This window comes from Alosa pseudoharengus, unplaced genomic scaffold, assembly GCF_046254945.1.
Source record: "Alosa pseudoharengus isolate Yale_2024_CS ecotype anadromous, Long Island Sound unplaced genomic scaffold, YU_APseudo_1.1 YU_APseudo_1.1_scf_48, whole genome shotgun sequence".
NCBI lineage: Eukaryota > Metazoa > Chordata > Actinopteri > Clupeiformes > Clupeidae > Alosa > Alosa pseudoharengus.
The window spans coordinates 207,708-226,996 of record NW_027468822.1 but is presented as its reverse complement, the minus strand read 5'-3'; the positions used below and the strand labels follow the sequence as shown (position 1 = coordinate 226,996).

The 19,289-nt window shown below is 40.3% G+C and overlaps 1 protein-coding gene and 3 long non-coding RNA genes across 4 annotated transcripts; 1 reads left to right on the top strand and 3 right to left on the bottom strand.

The window, feature by feature from the left end:
- Positions 1 to 480: 480 nt before the first annotated feature.
- On the bottom strand, positions 481 to 12,904 carry LOC143103585 (uncharacterized). The gene is made up of 5 exons (XR_012982907.1): positions 12,654 to 12,904; positions 11,240 to 11,306; positions 10,574 to 10,889; positions 10,393 to 10,442; positions 481 to 791 (listed from the first exon to the last, which is right to left on the bottom strand). It is a non-coding gene; the product is annotated as an uncharacterized LOC143103585 (long non-coding RNA).
- On the top strand, positions 7,068 to 7,739 carry LOC143103554 (growth arrest and DNA damage-inducible protein GADD45 gamma-like). Its single transcript, XM_076267286.1, has 3 exons — positions 7,068 to 7,168; positions 7,294 to 7,504; positions 7,626 to 7,739. Exons 1-3 carry the CDS (start codon positions 7,068 to 7,070, stop codon positions 7,737 to 7,739), a joined length of 426 nt encoding a protein of 141 aa, XP_076123401.1.
- A 1,914-nt stretch (positions 12,905 to 14,818) lies between the features above and the next one.
- On the bottom strand, positions 14,819 to 16,818 carry LOC143103575 (uncharacterized). The gene is made up of 4 exons (XR_012982899.1): positions 16,754 to 16,818; positions 15,748 to 15,935; positions 15,392 to 15,610; positions 14,819 to 15,302 (listed from the first exon to the last, which is right to left on the bottom strand). It is a non-coding gene; the product is annotated as an uncharacterized LOC143103575 (long non-coding RNA).
- Positions 16,819 to 17,503: 685 nt separating this feature from the next.
- Positions 17,504 to 18,393, bottom strand: LOC143103545 (uncharacterized). Its single transcript, XR_012982887.1, has 4 exons — positions 18,219 to 18,393; positions 17,978 to 18,076; positions 17,746 to 17,891; positions 17,504 to 17,571 (listed from the first exon to the last, which is right to left on the bottom strand). It is a non-coding gene; the product is annotated as an uncharacterized LOC143103545 (long non-coding RNA).
- Between the last annotated feature and the right edge of the window lie 896 nt (positions 18,394 to 19,289).

Here is a 19,289-nt window from a genome sequence, read left to right as displayed (position 1 = left end):
TCTTGGCTGTAATCTGGCCACTCAGGGATATTTGTGGCACCACTTGTTTCTGGGGCAACACCAGGCTCACTTAGCAGAATGGAAACGGAGAAAAATACATTAGTGAATGAACATGGCATTCCTAACTCTGCAAGATTCATGGCCTGTCTTCCAGACTACAGACTGCATTTGTGCAGCGCCACATTACAATACAGTTGTTTCCTGGCGATATACAGTCATTATTAAAGAGGAATGGTCAGGGAAAGTACAGTTAGTACTTCCTGGCTCATGTGGCCCACAGAGGATGAAGAGCTGCAACTAAGTACATGTCATTTCTAAAGCAAATTTAAAACAGCTCATGTTATGGTCATGTTCAGCACTGGCAAGAAAAGCATAAAACAATAACTGTAGCTGGGTTGTAATGAAATGGATGTATTATAAGAGAAGGACAAAAAAGGAGGAAAAACACACACACACACACACACACACACACACACACACACACACACACACACACACACAAAAAAAGTGAAAACGTAGAAAAGTGAAGTTAAAAATGAAACATCTGTGGTGGGCTTTCCAGAGTATGAGAGCGTGGTGGGAAAATCAGTTGATTGACCTGGAGGATTACATACTCCCGGGTCTCTTGGATACTCCTGCCTCATCTTCAACGACACGTGTGGGGGTAAAACATTCCAGGGAGGATGGTGCAGTGCCTTCTCCTGGCCCTCGACTGCTTCCTAACCTTTACCAAGTGGTTTTCCTTCGATACACTAATGGGATAGAGTAGGTCAGCGGGAATCCAACGGCGCCTCGTTAGGAAAAAAAAAAGTTAAAGAGTGGGGCTTGTTGAGGTCCTGTGTTGCATTGTGTCAATGTTGTGCAAGTCAGAGCCTTGCGTAGCCAAAGTGATGTAAAAAATATATGTGAAATGCCTGCATCAAGTACTCCCAGAAGAGCACAGAGTAATATCTTAGTGTTGACTGGTGTTCATACACATGTATGTTGATTGGCATCCATGTGTTTCACCATGTCTCAGTGATGACATTCAATCTCAGGGGGTTCTTAAATCCATTTCAGTCCCCAATGTGTCCAAAAATGTGCCTTGTGCTTGTTTGTTTTTTACATGAGATTATGAATGTGGTTATTATTATGCTGTTATCAACACTATATAAATACATTTTTGTTATGTCTTTAATCATTTGACATAAACAATATTGTAATAATGCAAAATGTTTACACAAAACAATTCCACAGTGATCATTAACCAGAATTCATGTTTTTAGCTATATAAAAGTTGACAAAAGAAGTGTGACACACACATGAATTTAGTTTATATTTAGAGCACTGCACTGCTGGGGATAGGTGGCAGAGGTCCCAGCATCGTCAGTTGTGAAATCAAGATCTGGTCTTTTTGAGGAACACACAAGAGAACAGGGGTGTCTCTTTCCAGCTTCAAGAAACTTCAAGACCCAACTCTTTAGAGAGCACCTCCTGTCTTAGCACTTACCCTGCATTACCCTCTCCACCCTGTACAGCACTACTTTCTTCTACACACTTCCCTCTATGTAGCTTGATTGTTAATCCTCGTTTGTAAGTCGCTTTGGATAAAAGCATCTTCTAAATGCATACATGTAATGTAATGTAATGTAATGTAATATTCACCTGTCCAGGACATGGTTCTGTTGTTCCCCAGGGCTACCCGGAACATTGTTCACCTGCAATACAAGCCATGAAAATCAGAAGTGAAAAGAATAATTATGGTCTGCTTTTGTCAAAAAATGTACAGTTAAAGTCAGTAACAAAGAGCGGATTCACAGGACTGGAGAGAACACAGATTGCGGAGGGACATAGAGGGAATGCACTTGATTACTTGTTACTTGATTACTAGATTCATATTAACCTCTTGTGGGAACAGTTGGTCAAGGATAGCCATGGGGTCTTGGCTGTAATCTGGCCACTCAGGGATATTTGTGGCACCACTTGTTTCTGGGGCAACACCAGGCTCACTTAGCAGAATGGAAACGGAGAAAAATACATTAGTGAATGAACATGGCATTCCTAACTCTGCAAGATTCATGGCCTGTCTTCCAGACTACAGACAGCATTTGTGCAGCGCCACATTACAATACAGTTGTTTCCTGGCGATATACAGTCATTATTAAAGAGGAATGGTCAGGGAAAGTACAGTTAGTACTTCCTGGCTCATGTGGCCCACAGAGGATGAAGAGCTGCAACTAAGTACATGTACATTGTTAATCCTCGTTTGTAAGTCGCTTTGGATAAAAGCATCTGCTAAATGCATACATGTAATGTAATGTAATGTAATATTCACCTGTCCAGGACATGGTTCTGTTCCCCAGGGCTACCCGGAACATTGTTCACCTGCAATACAAACAAACAGCGATTTATGTAAATTTCCTAACCCCTAAGCTTGGATCATCTACAGAAACAACAGCAATGAAAACAACAAATACACACACACACACACAAAACAAGTTAAGAAAAAAATCATACCACTTCATTTGATGATACATCTGCCGTGGAGCATCCTGGCTTCTTTAGCACAAAAAATCCCTTGCTCTCCAATCTGTCTATTAGTGCACGGCAGGGATCTGTGCTGTTCACCAACTCAGCAATCTCCCTGTATTCCCAACTTCTGGCCACCTTGGTCCAGTCTTTTTGGGATATCTTTGCTTGCCTGAGTCGTTCTTTCCGCATTTCCTTCGTGTCTTTTTTCATGCAGACCTTTCTCATATGAGTGGACAAATTTTCGTATGGCTTTTTGCAGTTGAGACAGTAAAGGATTCGCCTGTCAGGTCCGTCCCTATAAAAAACATAAATAAACAATGATTTACACACTGTTACAACTGGCTCATGCAGACACGTGCAAACACATGCAGAAACAACGGAAGAGTGGATAGGCCTAAAGAGGTTCATCACAATCCACATACACAGAGTCATGAGATCACTGGGATGTGCAATCCCATTTTTAAAACATCAACCTGCCAGGGACTGCAGATGAAAACTAGTTAGTGACTAAATCTGGTGCATTTACATGTTAAGGTCCTGTTGATTGACTGTTGGTACAGTGTTCCTTTGCACTTCAAGGCAGGGGTTACCTAGAAATCAAAATGAAAAATAAAGGAAATGACACTGTTATTATATGACACTGTTATAAGCAAACTTTTCACAGAATGAGGCGAATTTAGATAGATAGATAGATAGATAGATAGATAGATAGATAGATAGATACTTTATTGATCCCCAGGGGAAATTCAAGGTCTCAGTAGCATACAGACAACACACACACATTCACTAACAGCAGAAAAAGTAATTAAAGTATATAATATAAAAACACAACTAAGCAAGGACAGTAGAAGAGAAATAATATACTAAATATACTAAAATACAAATTATACTAACTAACACTTAATCTATTAAGACTTAACTAACTAACTAACACTTAATCAATTCTAAAAAACAGTATACACAGGAGGGAGGGGTTATGCACATGTGCTAATATAGCACGCAAACAGTGAGGTTCATGGCTGGTGGTAAGAAGTTGATTTAGTCACTCACTTTCTGTGTGTCTACCACTGTCCCCAGCAACAAAAGGGGTGTATCTTAAAGTGTGTGTGTGTGTGTGTGTGTGTGTGTGTGTGAAGCACCCCCCGCGATCTCCTGGGTGATCTACCTAGGAGCAGGTAAAAATTGGTTTCTTGATCCCTACATATCTCTGACAACAAATTTAATCTTACATTTTAGAAGATTCACATTTTAGACGATACTTTTATGTCTCTGGGACAAAAACTCGCGGAGCTGTAATAGTAGGGGAGAGCCGGGACAGTTGAAACACTTTTAAATTAAACGTAATTTACAAAGCGATCTTACCACACTGAAAGCTAATATTTGGTCACTAGTAAGCTACATCTGTCCTCTGTCAAATACAAATGCATTTTCAGCTTTGAACAAAACCGTTCAGGAATTATTACAGCAAAAGTGGGACGTGCGTTTTGTTTCATTCGTCCCTCCAGGTCGGGACAGTTGAAACCACATAAGGGGACGAATGAAACATACAGTTTAAGCCATATAAACGTCCCACAACTTCAAAATGTTACTACATATCATGAATAGTACTCCCAAAAGGTGTTATTTTAGATAGATTGTTGCAGGGCTATACGTCTTCGTGCATGTCTGTTTACAATTCATTGCCATCATCGTGAAGCGTGTATGAAGCGGTTTTTGAAATATCATGTCCTGTGGATGATTCTGCCATGTTTATAGCTAGAATGGTAAGCTTTCCCATTTATATCATGTTTATATTGTTGAAAATGTCGTTTCACTAGGTTTTTACGTGGGTTAGACCACTGCACATCCAAATAAGTAGGCTTAACGACCCATCGGCCGTCAGTCTCCATAGGATAACATGGGAAAACTCAACCCCCTACCTGGTGGGCCCAAATGTATTTTCATCTTCCTAAAACTGTTTTTCCATGTCTCACCTCCGTAGATGATTGTTTAAACACAGATATTTGTGCATTTAATTAAAATACATGGAGGTACAGCCTGTTCGGGACGATTGAAACACTTGTTTCAATCGTCCCGACACAGACATATGACACTATAGCTTGTTTTGCTTTCCATGTAAACAAGCATGCGATATGAAAGTCTGGGATTGTGGAGAACACTAAATGGTGTACTGAATAAGCATTAAGTCGAAACTTTAAATGAAAAACACTGATTAATAATCGAAAAAATGTAACCGCTAATGAAGTTTACTTTTGCGCATTGAAACTCGTTTATCGCCTGTAACTCCGTGATAAAATGACATAGCAGGAAGATATTTGGCTGATAGAAGGAGGTTAACATGCTCTATGTTTTGACCAAAGGACGTCTGTTTATTTTTGCATTATTTTGACTATGACTAGCTCCAGTCTCAACAGCACATATACTTTGTCCACACGCATCTCATTCAGTTAGAACACACATATCCCCTCTCCGCTTTCTCTCACTCCATCCCTGCGCACGGGGCTCTCTTAAAAGTGACCCCAAAGACTTTGTTTACAGGCCTTAACATCACTGCACTGACAAACTTTATCATCAACAAATCAAGTTTCCATGGGCTTACCTTTAGCTGATTCCTTTGCTGCTGATAATTCTTCGTTGCTGTCTGTAAGCTACGTCTTCTCAGTTAAAGACGGGGGTGTGTGTGCCTGTTTTAAGGGCGGGCTGACGTCATGTTTTGGAGGTCGCGCTCTGCAATGATAGGCCGAGACAAGGGTAGCCTAAAAGACTGCTCTATGGCAATACTGCTCCCCTATGGCGATATTGGTGAGCAGATTAAACATCCATACTTGCGTCAAGTAGGCTAAATTATCTAGCAAGACTCTTTCCTACAAACCCCCTTCCCATGACATACCTTGCGACAGTCTCAAACCCATCATTGCCCTTAACAATGTGGACTATCCTATCCACACATCCATTGTTATTGTATAACACAATGTGTAAACCTAAACTTTAACAAGGCCCTGCCATTTGGACTTTGAGGAAATAACAGTCAGAAATAATAATTATAATACGAATATAAAGTGTTTCAAAGTAAAAAAAAAAAGAATATTAAAGTGTGTTATTGTTAACTGAAATGTTGACTGAAGTAAGAAAGTTGAAAAAAAAAACCTATTGTGAATGCAATAAATGAAGTTTCCAAGTGTTGTAAAATATTCCCTTGTGTACAAGCCTGTAAAATAAGGTATAATTCAAATCTAAAAATTATTAACGAATAAAGGAACACTCCAAGAAATTTATAAAACAGGTTGTGTCCTTTTCTGGTGTGTAGTAAGCTTTAAAACACTTTTAAAGTGTATGTGCAAAAAACCTCAGAGTGAAAAGGGCGCAGGGAATTGTTTTGGCCAGTTGGCTCCGCCACTGGTAATGTAGGCTAATGGGAGATGTGAAATGAGCTCTAAAAAGAGTGCTTCTGATAGTGCTTCTGGAAAAGGAAGAGTGTAAATGTTAGGGCCCTGAAGTAATTGATAGCTGACAAAATGTATGTCGCTTTGGATAAAAGCTTCTGCTAAATGCATAAATGTAATCACATATGACTCTTTCCTAGCATGTTTTCACTCTGGGCCCTCTAGTGACATAGGAGAATGACAGTCTGTGTCTATGAGAGAGAACACAGTCTAGCAGAGTGTGTGTGTGTGTGTGCGTGTGTGTGTGTGTGAGAGATAGAGATAGAGAGATTGGGAGATTACAGTCTAACAGTGTGTATGTGTGTGTGTATGTGTGTGTGTGTGTCTGTGTGTGTGAGTGAGACGTATCAGAGAGAGAGAGAGAGAGAGAGAGAGAGAGAGAGAGAGAGAGAGAGATCTCCACATGTGTTGCACGGCAGCTCATGTGGTGCACTGTAACAGGTCTGCACATGTGGTTTGCAGATAGCAGATTTAAGCACCAACCACAATTTGTCATTTCACTGCAAGTATTTCAAGTGGTTGCACTGTCTGTTGAAAGTTTGTGTAGTGGATTACATCGAGGTTTCACAGGTAATGGCAGAAAAACCAGAGGAAACCATCTCTGACAACAAAACACCAAAATGGATGAGGAGGACTAATCCAAAATAATAAGGAATGCGTGGAGGTTGCTATCAGAACAAGAGGCTTTTGCGTAATAGTCAAAAGATAATGCGCCTTTACTGTAGCGGTAGAGGAAATAATAGCGTTTAAAATGTCCATTTCAATTGTAGCCTAATAATGCACTGTTGAGCGTTTTAAATCCGAAATAATAAGGAATGTGAGGAGGTTGCTATTAACTTTAAATCTACAATCAAAACTATCTACAGCCTATGACGCAAATTGAATAGCCATGTCCAATAGCCAACTATCCTAATAGAAAACTGATAGCTTTCCTGGCTAAATGGTATAAATTAGGCCTATTAGACAACATACATTGTGCTGACGACCCAAATAAAATCTCCTGCGACCCACCCGTGGGTCGCGACCCAGTCTTTGGGAAACACTGATTTAGCCTAGGCCTACTGCGCAATTGCTTACAATAGTGATTTAACTCGTTATTCTCTTATCCACAGAATGCAGGTCATCGGTACTGCTTTGGAAGAGCTACTCGTTTCGGCGAAGAATCAAGATTGCTTGACAGTCGGGGTACATGAATCAGCAAAAGTCATGAATGTGTAAGTAAAGCAGCGAATATTTCTGGATAAGAAATCTTTCTGGAACCTGATAAATATATCTGCTATTGTTACATGACATGGTTATTTGAATCAGTTTCTAACCAAGTGTCATTGTCATTCAACAGTTATCCAGACAATGTGGCATGCTGCGTCTTAGTGATTGACGAGGAGTACGAATGCGACATTGCCCGTCAGATTCACTTCACCCTCATCCAGGCTTTTTGCTTTGAAAACGACATCAACATCGTGAGGGTGAATGACATCGAGCGCCTTGCCAGTATCGTTGGCATTGACGAGTCGGAGGAATCTAAAGACGTTCACTGCATTCTTATCACGGTAGGCTACACTTTTGCATCACTTCAGTTCCTGTTTAACCTATCATGACATTTATGTTGCAGCTATTTGTAGGTTAAGTTCGTGTTTAGGTCATACTAATTCTTGTGCCTTGTTATTGCAGAGCCCAAATGTGGACTCGTGGAAGGATCCTGCTTTGGACAAACTCCGGCTGTTCTGCAAAGAGAGCCGCGGCATGTACGAGTGGGTGCCGACAATTACCCTCCCCGAGCGCTGAACTGGGCCACTTCTCTACGCTTCTGCAACAGAAGGAGAAGGAACCTATTCCGGATCACCGAGTGTGAAGTTCCCACTCTGATAGCGGAGGATGTAAAGCGAACCTCCAGATTTCGGGGACTCTCTCTGGAATTCCGTGCTGGCGCTGACTGGATGGGTACAGGAGTCGACCGGGTCGTGGATTATGGGACATTTCTGACAGACAAAATCACTGAGTCATCTTTGTTATGCCGATATGATGGAAAAGAGATGTTCTACACTAAAACCAAAATGCAATGATGTTGTTAAACAATTTGCAGACATAAATAAACATTTCAAAGGTTTATCCATTATCACTTGTGTCAGTTGCTTGTTTGGTATGTAATAATAATAATAATAATAATAATAATAATTTTGCAGTAAAAACTGGAATCTTTTTGGAACGAAACCCCCTTTCATCCTCCTTTGCCCATCGTGTCACTCAAAAGCTGTTGTTCATGTCACCCCGAGCACATGGCTACTTACCATATGACGTATTAAAGGCACCAGCACACATTTAAAGCAACAAGGCCTGTTTTTTAAAAGGTGCATTTATGTTTGCATGGTTTTAGCCTTATGAATGGCTCAAAGTTAGTAAAGTAAAGTAAAGTTAAACATTGATTTTATGACTTGTTTCTGCATTTTTGTTTTGGAGTTATTTGCATAGTTTTAGCCTTATGAATGGCTCCAGGTTGAGTTAAAAAGAATGTAAATAGACAAAGACAAGGTTGTAATCAATGAAATGTTTATTATAAATATTTAAAATGTAGAACAGGGCAATCAAACAGACAATAATAGTAATAATAATAAAAATATAACAATAATAATAAAAAATATAACAATTATAATACAATGGTCCTGAAGTAATTGATAGCTGACAAAATGTATGTCGCTTTGGATAAAAGCGTCTGCTAAATGCATAAATGTAATCACATATGACTCTTTTAATAGCATGTTTTCACTCTGGGCCCTTTAGCGACAGTATATGAGAATGACAGTCTGTCTGTGTCTATGAGAGAGAACACAGTCTAGCAGAGTGTGTGTGTGTGTGTGTGTGTGTGTGTGTGTGTGTGTGTGTGAGAGAGAGAGAGAGAGAGAGAGAGAGAAAGACTCCAGATGTTTGGTCTTTTGTGTTGCTTTTCTGCCTTCCATTCTGCTCAAATAAAGTGGTTGAATGATTTGACAGTCTGTTTTTGCCTCACCTACCAAGACACACCTACCAGTCCGGTCAAACCCCCATGTTCTCGCAGGACGGCACCTCTATTGTTTTCATCAGGAGGTGTGTAGGCACCCCCTGTTGGGAAGGAGCCTCGGCACCCTGTGTTTTACACTGTCCATTTCAGACCCTAGTCTCTACCTTACAGGTGGTCTTTGAACTTGAACACACACACACACACAAAGTGTCTGCTCAGGGAGGGGGAGCTGCCCCATCACACACACACACACACACACCACACACACACACACACACACACACACACACACACACACACACACACACACACACACACACACACACAGTGTCTGCTCAGGGAGGGGGAGCTGCCCCATCACAGGTTTCAAAACTCCTCCCAATCGATTGTGTCATACGTGAACTGAAAAAAACCAAAAAGACAGAAGACATGTGGATATTGCTCTAGTGAAACTAAAATGGGATTCACAAGCCATGAAAATTAGAAGTGAAAAGAATAATTATGGTCTGCTTTTGTCAAAAAATTTACAGTTAAAGTCAGTAACAAAGATTCACAGGACTGGAGAGAACACAGATTGCAGAGGGAAAATACAATGGTCCTTAGGAAAAAAAAAAGTTAAAGAGTGGGGCTTGTTGAGGTCCTGTGTTGCATTGTGTCAATGTTGTGCAAGTCAGAGCCTTGCGTAGCCAAAGTGATGTAAAAAATATATGTGAAATGCCTGCATCAAGTACTCCCAGAAGAGCACAGAGTAATATCTTAGTGTTGACTGGTGTTCATACACATGTATGTTGATTGGCATCCATGTGTTTCACCATGTCTCAGTGATGACATTCAATCTCAGGGGGTTCTTAAATCCATTTCAGTCCCCAATGTGTCCAAAAATGTGCCTTGTGCTTGTTTGTTTTTTACATGAGATTATGAATGTGGTTATTATTATGCTGTTATCAACACTATATAAATACATTTTTGTTATGTCTTTAATCATTTGACATAAACAATATTGTAATAATGCAAAATGTTTACACAAAACAATTCCACAGTGATCATTAACCAGAATTCATGTTTTTAGCTATATAAAAGTTGACAAAATAAGTGTGACACACACATGAATTTAGTTTATATTTAGAGCACTGCACTGCTGGGGATAGGTGGCAGAGGTCCCAGCATCGTCAGTTGTGAAATCAAGATCTGGTCTTTTTGAGGAACACACAAGAGAACAGGGGTGTCTCTTTCCAGCTTCAAGAAACTTCAAGACCCAACTCTTTAGAGAGCACCTCCTGTCTTAGCACTTACCCTGCATTACCCTCTCCACCCTGTACAGCACTACTTTCTTCTACACACTTCCCTCTATGTAGCTTGATTGTTAATCCTCGTTTGTAAGTCGCTTTGGATAAAAGCATCTGCTAAATGCATACATGTAATGTAATGTAATGTAATATTCACCTGTCCAGGACATGGTTCTGTTCCCCAGGGCTACCCGGAACATTGTTCACCTGCAATACAAACAAACAGCGATTTATGTAAATTTCCTAACCCCTAAGCTTGGATCATCTACAGAAACAACAGCAATGAAAACAACAAATACACACACACACACACAAAACAAGTTAAGAAAAAAACATACCACTTCTTTTTCATTTGTAACGACATCTGCCGTGGAGCGTCCTGGGTTATTGAGCACAAAAAAGCCTTTGCTCTCCAATCTCTCAATGAGTGCACGGCAGGGATCTGCGCTGTTCATTAACTCCGCGATCTCACCGTATTCCCAACTTCTGGCCACCTTGGTCCAGTCTTTTTGGGATGTCTTTGCTTGCCTGAGTCGTTCTTTCTGCATTACCTCCGTGTCTTTTTTCATGCAGACCTTTCTCATATGCGTGGACAAGTTTTCATACGGCTTTTTGCATTTAAGGCAGTAAATGATTTGCCTGTCAGGTCCGTCCCTATAAAAAACATAAATAAACAATGATTTACACACTGTTACAACTGGCTCATGCAGACACGTGCAAACACATGCAGAAACAACGGAAGAGTGGATAGGCCTAAAGAGGTTCATCACAATCCACATACACAGAGTCATGAGATCACTGGGATGTGCAATCCCATTTTTAAAATATCAACCTGCCAGGGACTGCAGATGAAAACTAGTTAGTGACTAAACCTGGTGCATTTACATGTTAAGGTCCTGTTGATTGATGTACACTGTTCCTTTCTTTCTTAAAATACATGCAAATAGACAATTGAGATGTATTATTAAGGAATTAGCAAGTATTCAGCGTTTTCTAATTCTTACATTGTATGCCACTTCAACAGCTGTCGATTTAAGTCAAACAACAAATGCACTTCAAGGCAGGGGTTACCTAGAAATCAAAATGAAAAATGAAGGAAATGACACTGTTATTACATGACACTGTTATAAGCAAACTTTTCACAGAATGAGGTGAATTTAGATAGATAGATAGATAGATAGATAGATAGATATATACTTTATTGATCCCCAGTGGAAATTCAAGGTCTCAGTAGCACACAGACAATACACACACATTCACTAACAGCAGAAAAAGTAATTAAAGTATATAATATAAAAACACAACTAAGCAAGGACAGTAGAAGATAAAGAATATAGTAAATATACTAAAATACAAATTATACTAACTAACACTTTATATAAATCAATTCTAAAAAACAGTATACACATAGTTGTGATTAATCAATCAAGAGGCACTTGCAATGACTGAGGCAGGGACTGAGCCTGTTATTCTCTGTGCATAGTAAGGTAAGGTAAGGTTCTCTGTGTGAGTGAGTGCAATGGTGATAGTGGTCATGGTGATAGTGCAAATGAGTAAGTCCAACAGTGTAACAATGCAGAAATAAAGTCTATATATATATATATATATATATATAACTATTTTAAGAAAAGGTATAAGTGTGGCCACAGCTCGGCTGTGGCATGGAGGGAGGGGTTATGCACATGTGCTAATGTGCTATCAGTGAGGCAGAAAGACAGTGGTAAAAGTTGCTAGTGGATTTAGTCACTCACTTTCTGTGTGTCTGCCACTGTCCCCAGCAACAAAAGAGGTGTGTCTTAAAGTGTGTGTGTGTGTCTGTGTGTGTGTGTCGCACCCCCGCGATCTCCTCCTTTTGTGATCTCCACTGGTATTATACTACCCCTCCCCCAAATAGGTCAATGGGACCAGTAAAAATAGAGCTGCACAGTCCCGAAATGATATGTTGTATGCTTATGAGTTATGCCGTAGCTGGTTAGCCTAAGACATGCTGTAAAACTCTTTAGATACGGATTTTTCCAAACGTCAATGGGACAAATGAATGGGAAGCTTACATCCGGCACCTAACCGCGTTTTGGCTGTGGGCGGGACTGTGCAGCTCTATTGGTTTCTTGCTTCCTACAAATCTCTGACAACATATTCAATCTTACATTCTATCTGAAAGTGGTTAGCAAATGAACGAGGATTTTGGTTTTATCTGCGGATTTATTTTTGCATTATTTTGAATATGACTAGCTCCAGTCTCAACAGCACGTTCCACAAGCATCTCATTCTCAGTTCGAAAAACCTCTCCGCTTTCTCTCACTCCATCCCTGCGCACGGGGCTCTCTTAAAAGTGACCCCAAAGACTTTGTTTACAGGCCTTAACATCACTGCACTGACAAACTTTATCATCAACAAATCAAGTTTCCATGGACTTACCTTTAGCTGATTCCTTTGCTGCTGATAATTCTTCGTTGCTGTCTGTAAGCTACGTCTTCTCAGTTAAAGACGGGGGTGTGTGTGCCTGTTTTAAGGGCGGGCTGACGTCATGTTTTGGAGGTCGCGCTCTGCAATGATAGGCCGAGACAAGGATAGCCTAAAAGACTGCTCTATGGCAATACTGCTCCCCTATGGCGATATTGGTGAGCAGATTAAACATCCATACTTGCGTCAAGTAGGCTAAATTATTGTAAACCTTGATATGTTCAGGGGGAGATTCTCTGCATAGTATATAAAGGATTCACGTACAAACGAGTTCAAACTGAAAAGCGTGTTTATTCCAGGTTTATTCACCAGCCACTTTCCCTCTTCTTCCTTGCCACTTCCTCTCTCCCCGCTAAGCATTCTGGGCCTTGTAGTTCTGGCCAGGTATTACAGTACATTATCTAGCAAGATACTTTCCTACAAACCCCCTTCCCATGACATACCTTGCGACTGTCTCAAACCCATCATTGCCCTTAACAATGTGGACTATCCTATCCACACATCCATTGTTACTGTATAACACAATGTGTAACCTTAACTTTAACAAGGCCCTGCTATTTGGACTTTAAGGAAATAACAGTCAGACATAATAATTATAATACGAATATAGAGTGTTTCAAAGTAAAAAAATGAATACTAAAGTGTGTTATTGTTAACTGAAATGTTGACTGAAGGAAGAAAGTTGAAAAAAAAAAACCTATTGTGAATGCAATAAATGAAGTTTCCAAGTGTTGTAAAATATTCCCTTGTGTATAAGCCTGTAAAATAAGGTCTAATTCAAATCTAAAAATTATTAACGAATAAAGGAACACTCCAAGAAATTTATAAAACAGGTTGTGTCCTTTTCTGGTGTGTAGTAAGCTTTAAAACACTTTTAAAGTGTATGTGCAAAAAACCTCAAAGTGAAAAGGGTGCAGGGAATTGTTTTGGCCAGTTGGCTCCGCCACTGGTAATGTAGGCTAATGGGAGATGTGAAATGAGCTCTAAAAAGAGTGCTTCTGATAGTGCTTCTGGAAAAGGAATAGTGTAAATGTTAGGGCCCTGAAGTAATTGATAGCTGACAAAATGTATGTCGCTTTGGATAAAAGCGTCTGCTAAATGCATAAATGTAATCACATATGACTTTTATTAGCATGTTTTCACTCTGAGAACACAGTCTAGCAGAGTGTGTGCGTGTGTGTGTGAGAGAGAGAGAGAGAGATTGGGAGATTACAGTCTAACAGTGTGTGTGTGTGTGTGTGTGTGAGACAGTGCACATTATGTGCTCATTGTAATAATGGAGCAATAGAGGATGAATTACATTTCCTCACCGACTACCTACAATGATATAGAATATATTCACCCTGTATTCATTACTCTCAAAAATGAACTAAAACTTCCATTCCTCCTGGGTGAGATAGTCACTTACCCAACTTGCCTCAAAATACCTACAGTCCTGCCACATTTTGAGAGAGGAGTCAACCAAATAATATAAACAAAGCACAATGCTCTTTTTTATTGTCATTATTATTATTATTGTTATGTTTTATTATTATTCATTTATTCACCTATTTCACTGCTATTTTATCTCTTTTTTTAAATATTATTATTATTATTTTTTAATTTTCTTTTTACATCTTTATTACCTGCTTTGGCAATATTGTATCTACATTCATGCCAATAAAGATTCTTGACAGAGAGAGAGAGAGAGAGAGAGAGAGAGAGAACAGTCTAGCAGAGAGTGTGTGTGTGTGTGAGTGAGAGAGCGAGACAGCACAGTCTAGAGTCTAGCAGTGTGTGTTTGTGAGAGAGAGAGAGAACACAGTATGTGTGTGTGTGTGTGTGTGTGTGAGAGAGAGAGAGAGAGAGAGAGAGAGAGAGAGATTGGGAGATGACAGTCTAGCAGTGTGTGTGTGTGTGTGTGTGTGTGAGAGAGAGAGAAAGAGAAGAGAGAGAGTGTGTGTGTGTTTGAGAGAGAGAGAGAGAGAGAGGGAGAGAGACAGAGAGAGAACATAGTCTAGCAGTCTGTGTGTATGTGTGTATGTATGTGTTTGTGTGAGAGAGAGAGATATTGGGCAGAGTCTAGAACTTTGAACTTTATTTGAATACAAATCAACATACACATACGTTCTTTTTTGGTGCTTAAAAGCGGCATATAGGAGGCAAATCCAGCACAGCAATGTCAGCAAACACCAGAAAAATGTTTGTCTCATTCATCTAACCAGTCCAAGTCAAGACCTTCACCTCTGAATGATGTCTTGTTTACGCCATAGTCCCACAAGATTTCGTCATTGCACTGGATATCCTTTGTTGCCAGGAACAGTATAGTGTCTCTGCAACCATCAGGGAATTTCAATTGGAAATGTACCGGCTTGACATTGAATTTCTTTTTAGAATGATTCATCCTCCTCCCAAATGTGTCTTTGAGAGGGTGACATTCACAAGGGAAGGTCTGTGCATCCATACAAAGACTGGCACCACCTCTGGTCTTGAAAAAAAAAAGATAGCCCATTTCTCCACTCTGCTGTTCTGCAAGCAATTTCTTTCCTTCAGATGCCGGGATTATTCGGCCATGGTAGTCACAAAGGACATCTCCTTTGGTGAATGGCATGGTGGCAACGACACCTACAACAGAACAGACTAGAATATTTACGGCCATGTCCATTTCAAATCTTGACATTGCTTTTCATTTGTTATGTTTCTTGTTTGCTCACCTTTTCCCTTATCTCCACCAAAGTCCTGGATCTGAAGCCCTTTCCATTTTTGCTCCGAAACTGCCTTTATGATTTTGCCATCCTTTTCAATGCTCGTCTTCTGTTCAGATATCCAAGCCTGAAGAATATCCTTAAGGTCCGGGAGGTTTGCGTGCCACTTTTCTTTGGAGATGACGAGACGGACTTTGTCCAAAGTCGGTTGATGCCTGCCAATGTGAGCTGAGATGGAATTGTAAGCTGGTGTCAGTACAGAAACAATGAAAATCAGCACACCTTCTCTTTTAGAGTATCTACAACATTCTGTTTTGTTTTCAAAGACATGACACTTATGACATGATGCATGGCATGATGCTTACCGAGGATATAATTTAAGCGCATCTTGTACTGCTCTCCTCTCCACTTGTCATAAACGTCACGGCCTTCAAATCCAGCGCTCATCCTCCTCTTTTTTGTGGGTGGTTCGTCGTTGAGAGTGACGGGAAACATTTCAACAAATGTTTCAAACTGGTCAAGAGCTGTTGTATTCAAAGCTGAGGAAGAAGAGCTATGAGAATAGGTTAATTTCAGGACTGCTGGGTGTACTTTCAAAAGCGCTACATTAAAGCATTCACTCATTCATATAGCACATACCTTTCAACAGATTGTAAGAATGAGAAATGAATAAATATCAGAACAAGAGGCTTTCGCGTAATAGTCAAAAGATAATGCACCTTTACTGTAGCCTACAGTATAGAGTTTGCGAGGTGGAAAAAGAGAGGAAATAATAGCGTTTAAAATGTCCTTTTAAATTGTAGCCTAATAATGCACTGTTGAGCGTTTTAAATCCGAAATAATAAGGAATGTGAGGAGGTTGCTATTAACTTTAAAGAGTGCATCTACAATCAAAACTATCTACAGCCTATAACGCAAATTGAATAGCCATGTCCGCATACGGATGCCTGCTTTAGTTGACTGGATTTCAAGTTGAAGAGCTGATTAGGCTGATGTCCCTTGCATTTTGCCACTGCGAGGTCCGCACAGAAATGTTTCATTTTGCGAATGAGATGTCCACGCTGTCCCCTGTGCGACGTGTTGCCCCCCCCCCCCCAGTTTCAGAGCTATTCTAAATACAAAATTGCGCAGAGGGCCGTGACTGTGGTAAACTATCCTAATAGAAAACTGATAGCTTTCCTGGCTAAATGGTATAAGTTAGGCCTATTACACAACATAAATTGTGCTGACGACCCAAATAACCTAACCCAGTCTTTGGGAAACACTGCTCTGACTGATGTTCTCACAACTGAGAATATAGGGAAATTAATGTGCATTACATTGGTGTAACAGGGACCTTAAAAGATAATTGTTTGCAAACACAATACACACCTCTCACCAGCCACCTGTGTATCCTCAGGAATCGGCTCACTGCTTTGAGTCGTCTGCTCACAACTGAGTAAATAGGAAAAAAATACATATGGTTTACACTGGTGTGCATGACACAGACCTTGGAAGAACATATACCACTGCTTGCACACACCTCCCACTAGCTGTCTGTGTATCCTCAGGAATCGGCTCACTGCTTTGAGTCGTCTGCTCACAACTGAGTAAATAGGAAAAAAATACATATGGTTTACACTGGTGTGCATGACACAGACCTTGGAAGAACATATACCACTGCTTGCACACACCTCCCACTAGCTGTCTGTGTATCCTCTGGAATCGGCTCACTGCTTTGAGTCGTCTGCTCACAACTGAGTAAATAGGAAAAAAATACATATGGTTTACACTGGTGTGCATGACACAGACCTTGGAAGAACATATACCACTGCTTGCACACACCTCCCACTAGCTGTCTGTGTATCCTCAGGAATCGGCTCACTGCTTTGAGTCGTCTGCTCACAACTGAGTAAATAGGAAAAAAATACATATGGTTTACACTGGTGTGCATGACACAGACCTTGGAAGAACATATACCACTGCTTGCACACACCTCCCACTAGCTGTCTGTGTATCCTCAGGAATCGGCTCACTGCTTTGAGTCGTCTGCTCACAACTGAGTAAATAGGAAAAAAATACATATGGTTTACACTGGTGTGCATGACACAGACCTTGGAAGAACATATACCACTGCTTGCACACACCTCCCACTAGCTGTCTGTGTATCCTCTGGAATCGGCTCACTGCTTTGAGTTTTCTGCTCACAACTGACAACATGGAAAGATAAATATGCTTTACCTATGTATGCATGACATGAACTGTGAAAAAAAATAGAACCTGATCCAATTTAAACATCTTCTAGCTGGTGTCTGTGGATCAACTTATACAGTGTACTTGTGTGTGTGTGTGTGTGTGTGTGTGTGCACAGTACATATACTTACAACTTCCAAAGACGTTGTAAATCTGTTTTTGTGTTTGCAATGGGACCACCATTCTGTCCTAGAAAGAAGCAGCCTTCGTCGTCCGTATCTTCATCTTGTCTAAGTAAAGCCAGTGGCCGTATCTTGGTAAAGTACAACTCAAACCACTGTTGAATTAAATGAAAATATCAGCAACCAGATTGAATTTGGAATACATTATTCAAGTCGTTTAGACTGTGGCAACATACAGTACCTCTTCTTCTTCCTTTCTGAGAGTACAGGCCACTGAATTATCACTGAATTGGATGGTCACACCACTTGATGTCTGCTGTCTATCAACCCAACCTGCAGTCTGTAGAGCAGATGGTATACATGAATGAGCACAATTTTTTTGAAACAGGTATAATTTCTTACCTTTAAATGTATGAAAAGCATTTCATGACTGAGATGATTTAATTTTGTTGTGCAGGAATAAAATTTGGACACTTGCGTACTTTGAAAGTCTCTATACTCTTCAAAGATTTGTTGTATACCACAGACAACACGCCCATACAAAAGTATCGGAACTGTGTCGTGTAGTTTGTTGCCACGTTCACTCCAGTCTTAAGTTTGGCAACCATACTGCGCATCCACGGAGTGACGTCTTGCAGAAGCTGCCGTTGCTCAGCTGGAGAGCTAATTATAACCAACAACAGATGAGAGACACATATTAGACGCCTTATGAACACTAATAAAGATTGAAACCATAAGTCATTTAAAGGGAGAATCGAACCTTTCCGATGGGTCTTTGACTATAAAGAAGCCCTTGCTTTTCAGCCGGTCGATGAGGGCACGGAGGGGATCTTCCTCATTCATTAAGGAATCAACCTCATGGTACTCCCAACGTCTGCCCACTCTCGTCCATTCTTTTTGGGATATTTTGGCCTTGGTCAACTCAGCGTTACGCTCTTCTTCTGTGTTGTCCTTCATACAGGCCTTCTTAAGGTGACTTGACAAATTTTCATGAGGCTTCTCACATAACAGGCAGTAGACAATACGCCTATCAGCGGCCATCCTTCAATAAATGCAAAAAACACACACACACAGAGAGAGAGAGAGAGAGAGAGAGTTCATTGAAATAGTGAAATACCAATGTTATGAGTAGGATGTCTGATCCATTGAGCTTTGCTATCTGCTCCATGTTGTACTTACTTGTCAATGCTGCTTGACAACCAAGGAATACCAATCCTGATGAGTTATGTAGGCCCTGAAAAGGAAAATAATTTAAGAAAAAATCATTTCACTCAAATGGTCTAGTCAGCTTGCTGGTTATTAGTACATCAACATGTAGTTTGCTGTCTTCAGAGCATGAATGCACATCTGTCCCAAAGAGTTTAAACATGGGTCAGATTTCTTTAGAATAACAACAGAAAAATATGTTTTACTGTGTACCATACCGTTTATTGTAGCCTCCACAATTCCAATTTCCGTCAGTGAAATGTTCCAACTTCTTAGCGCTCTCTGGGTCAAAAGGCGAGTCACACACACTAGTTTGTGAACAAAAATTTTCAGGTCGTCTTTTAAAC

Excerpts from the sequence above, each read along its gene's own strand:
- LOC143103554 (XM_076267286.1), top strand. The coding sequence starts at position 7,068 with ATGCAGGTCATCGGTACTGCTTTGGAAGAGCTACTCGTTTCGGCGAAG. Across the intron at positions 7,169-7,293 it reads TCAGCAAAAGTCATGAATGT|TTATCCAGACAATGTGGCAT; the intron begins GTAAGTAAAGCA and ends GTCATTCAACAG. Across the intron at positions 7,505-7,625 it reads TTCACTGCATTCTTATCACG|AGCCCAAATGTGGACTCGTG; the intron begins GTAGGCTACACT and ends TTGTTATTGCAG.